Raw genomic sequence first — 1,813 nt, 5'->3', positions numbered from 1 at the left:
TTGAGTGATAATTGCACACTGTGCAATTACCGCTGTAATTTTTCGATAATTGCACACTTCAAACGGACAGATTATCATACGAAGGAAATATTCAAAGATAACTCGGCGTTTACTCGCAGTTTCTGGTTCTTATGTGTGATTCATTATATAGTTTTTCAGGAGCTGTGAAAGGATCTGACAGTGGTGTAAGTAAATAGTTAGTGTTTCCATAGCCACTGTCACCTAAAATAACACAATTTGGGAATTCACCATTGGAAAATCTGCTCTTGATTGTTATTGAAAATAGTTTGGTCATGGCATGAACATGGCCACCTTGCCACTATGTCAATTATCTTCAATTGCGCATCGCAAATTGTCTGAACATTCCATGAAAAGTATCCTTTCCTATTACGGAACCGCTCAGCGTCTTCTCCTCCAGGAGACTGGATTTTCACATGCGTGCAGTCAATCGCACCAATGACCAGTGAAAATCTGGCAACTCTATAAAAAATTTCTTTCGCTTTTTGTCTGGTGGCAATATTTTCGGGAAATCTTCTATTCCTCGGACGCAACCGAGCAATAGCCTCTGAAACTTGTCTCACAATTGAACAGGCAGATGTTTTGCTTACTCCTTCAAAATCTCCAACTGATATGAACATATTTCCAGTGGCATAAAATCTTAAAATGAGCAATAATTTAGTTGCTGGTGAAATAGCTCGACTCCGTTCTGTCTGAGATTTGAGATCATTCACAATCACATGCAACAGGGTCTCACAGGTTTGCTTTTGCATTCGAAACCGAGTAAAAAACTCCAGATCGGTGTATTCTATAAAGTAATTGGGTCTGAAACCAATACAATTTTTATCAATATTAACCAATAGATATAGTCCTAGTATTCACTTACCGATTTTTTAAAACTTTAGGTCTCCGAGGTGTTACTGTCAACATGTTATCAAACATATCGTCTTCTTCATCAGAATCAAATACAGACATATTTCTTCCCGCCATCGTAGTAAATCAAAATTTCTTAAAATCGCGTGACAAAGTTGTTTACATATGGAGAAACTGTAGGTTATGAAACCAGACCAAGAAATAAGACGCTGTCACTCATTGACCAATAGAACGAAGAAACAACTTTATCTGCAGTATATCCGGTTCATTTCAGTGGTATAAGTTATACCGCCATTTACACCGAGTAGAACGTTATTCGACTATTGTAGAACCCAATTTTACAAAGATATACCAAGAAGAACTTGTTCCTGGTATATACCGCAATTGTAGATTTAGCCCTAAGTGATACTTAGCTAAGATGAAGTTTTACCTGGTAACATTGCTAACGGCCATTTGCACCAGTCTTCCTTAAAACTTATTCTTAGCTAGGGATAACTTAGGATTAAGGTTAACCCTAACTACAGACCTTTGAATATAAAACTAACAGGAAGGAGCATTTCGAACTATCCTTGAGAGAAAGCGCGAGTCGAAAGCGGCCATGTCGAGCCTCCACGTATGACTCATCGTTAGTTTGGTGATTCCGTGTTCACGTGATTCGTCGTTTGCCGTTAATAAAATATGGTCAGTTGTGTATCGTGTGGTTGTTCCCTAACACCAAAACATAAAACTTGTGGTGTAACATTTCACAGGTAAGTGTTTGTAATCCTAATTAAATGTTTAAAAGTGAAAAATTTATTCGAATGACATTTAGGTTAACCCATAGAGAAAGTAAAATAAGAGATGTTTTGGATATTTTACTTGAGCTAGTTCGTTGGAACTTTTGCTCTTTTTTGACTGCCCTTTTCGGGACTTTTAAGTTTTAAATTTAGAAGAGTTTAAGTTT

At 37.1% G+C, this 1,813-nt stretch overlaps 2 protein-coding genes across 3 annotated transcripts in view; both read right to left on the bottom strand.

Annotated features, from left to right (window-relative positions):
* LOC109537158 (putative nuclease HARBI1) overlaps positions 1 to 1,366 on the bottom strand; it is a 2,093-nt gene extending 727 nt beyond the window's left edge. Inside the window, exons 1-2 of the mRNA XM_048665537.1 lie at positions 884 to 1,366; positions 429 to 822 (exon numbers count right to left, since the gene is read on the bottom strand). Coding sequence (XP_048521494.1) covers positions 429 to 822; positions 884 to 987 — 498 coding nt within the window. The 5' untranslated portion in view covers positions 988 to 1,366. The remainder of the gene's footprint in view (positions 1 to 428; positions 823 to 883) is intronic.
* Positions 1 to 1,813, bottom strand: part of LOC109537790 (flocculation protein FLO11) — a 137,549-nt gene that overhangs the window by 58,922 nt on the left and 76,814 nt on the right. The gene's annotated exons all lie outside the window — the stretch shown is intronic.

The sequence above is a fragment of the Dendroctonus ponderosae genome, unplaced genomic scaffold (genome assembly GCF_020466585.1).
Source record: "Dendroctonus ponderosae isolate FM_Combo_2020 unplaced genomic scaffold, Dpon_F_20191213v2 Dpon_F_20191213_4, whole genome shotgun sequence".
Lineage (NCBI taxonomy): Eukaryota > Metazoa > Arthropoda > Insecta > Coleoptera > Curculionidae > Dendroctonus > Dendroctonus ponderosae.
Note: the sequence above shows the minus strand (reverse complement) of the source record. Positions and strands in the feature narration are given on the sequence as shown.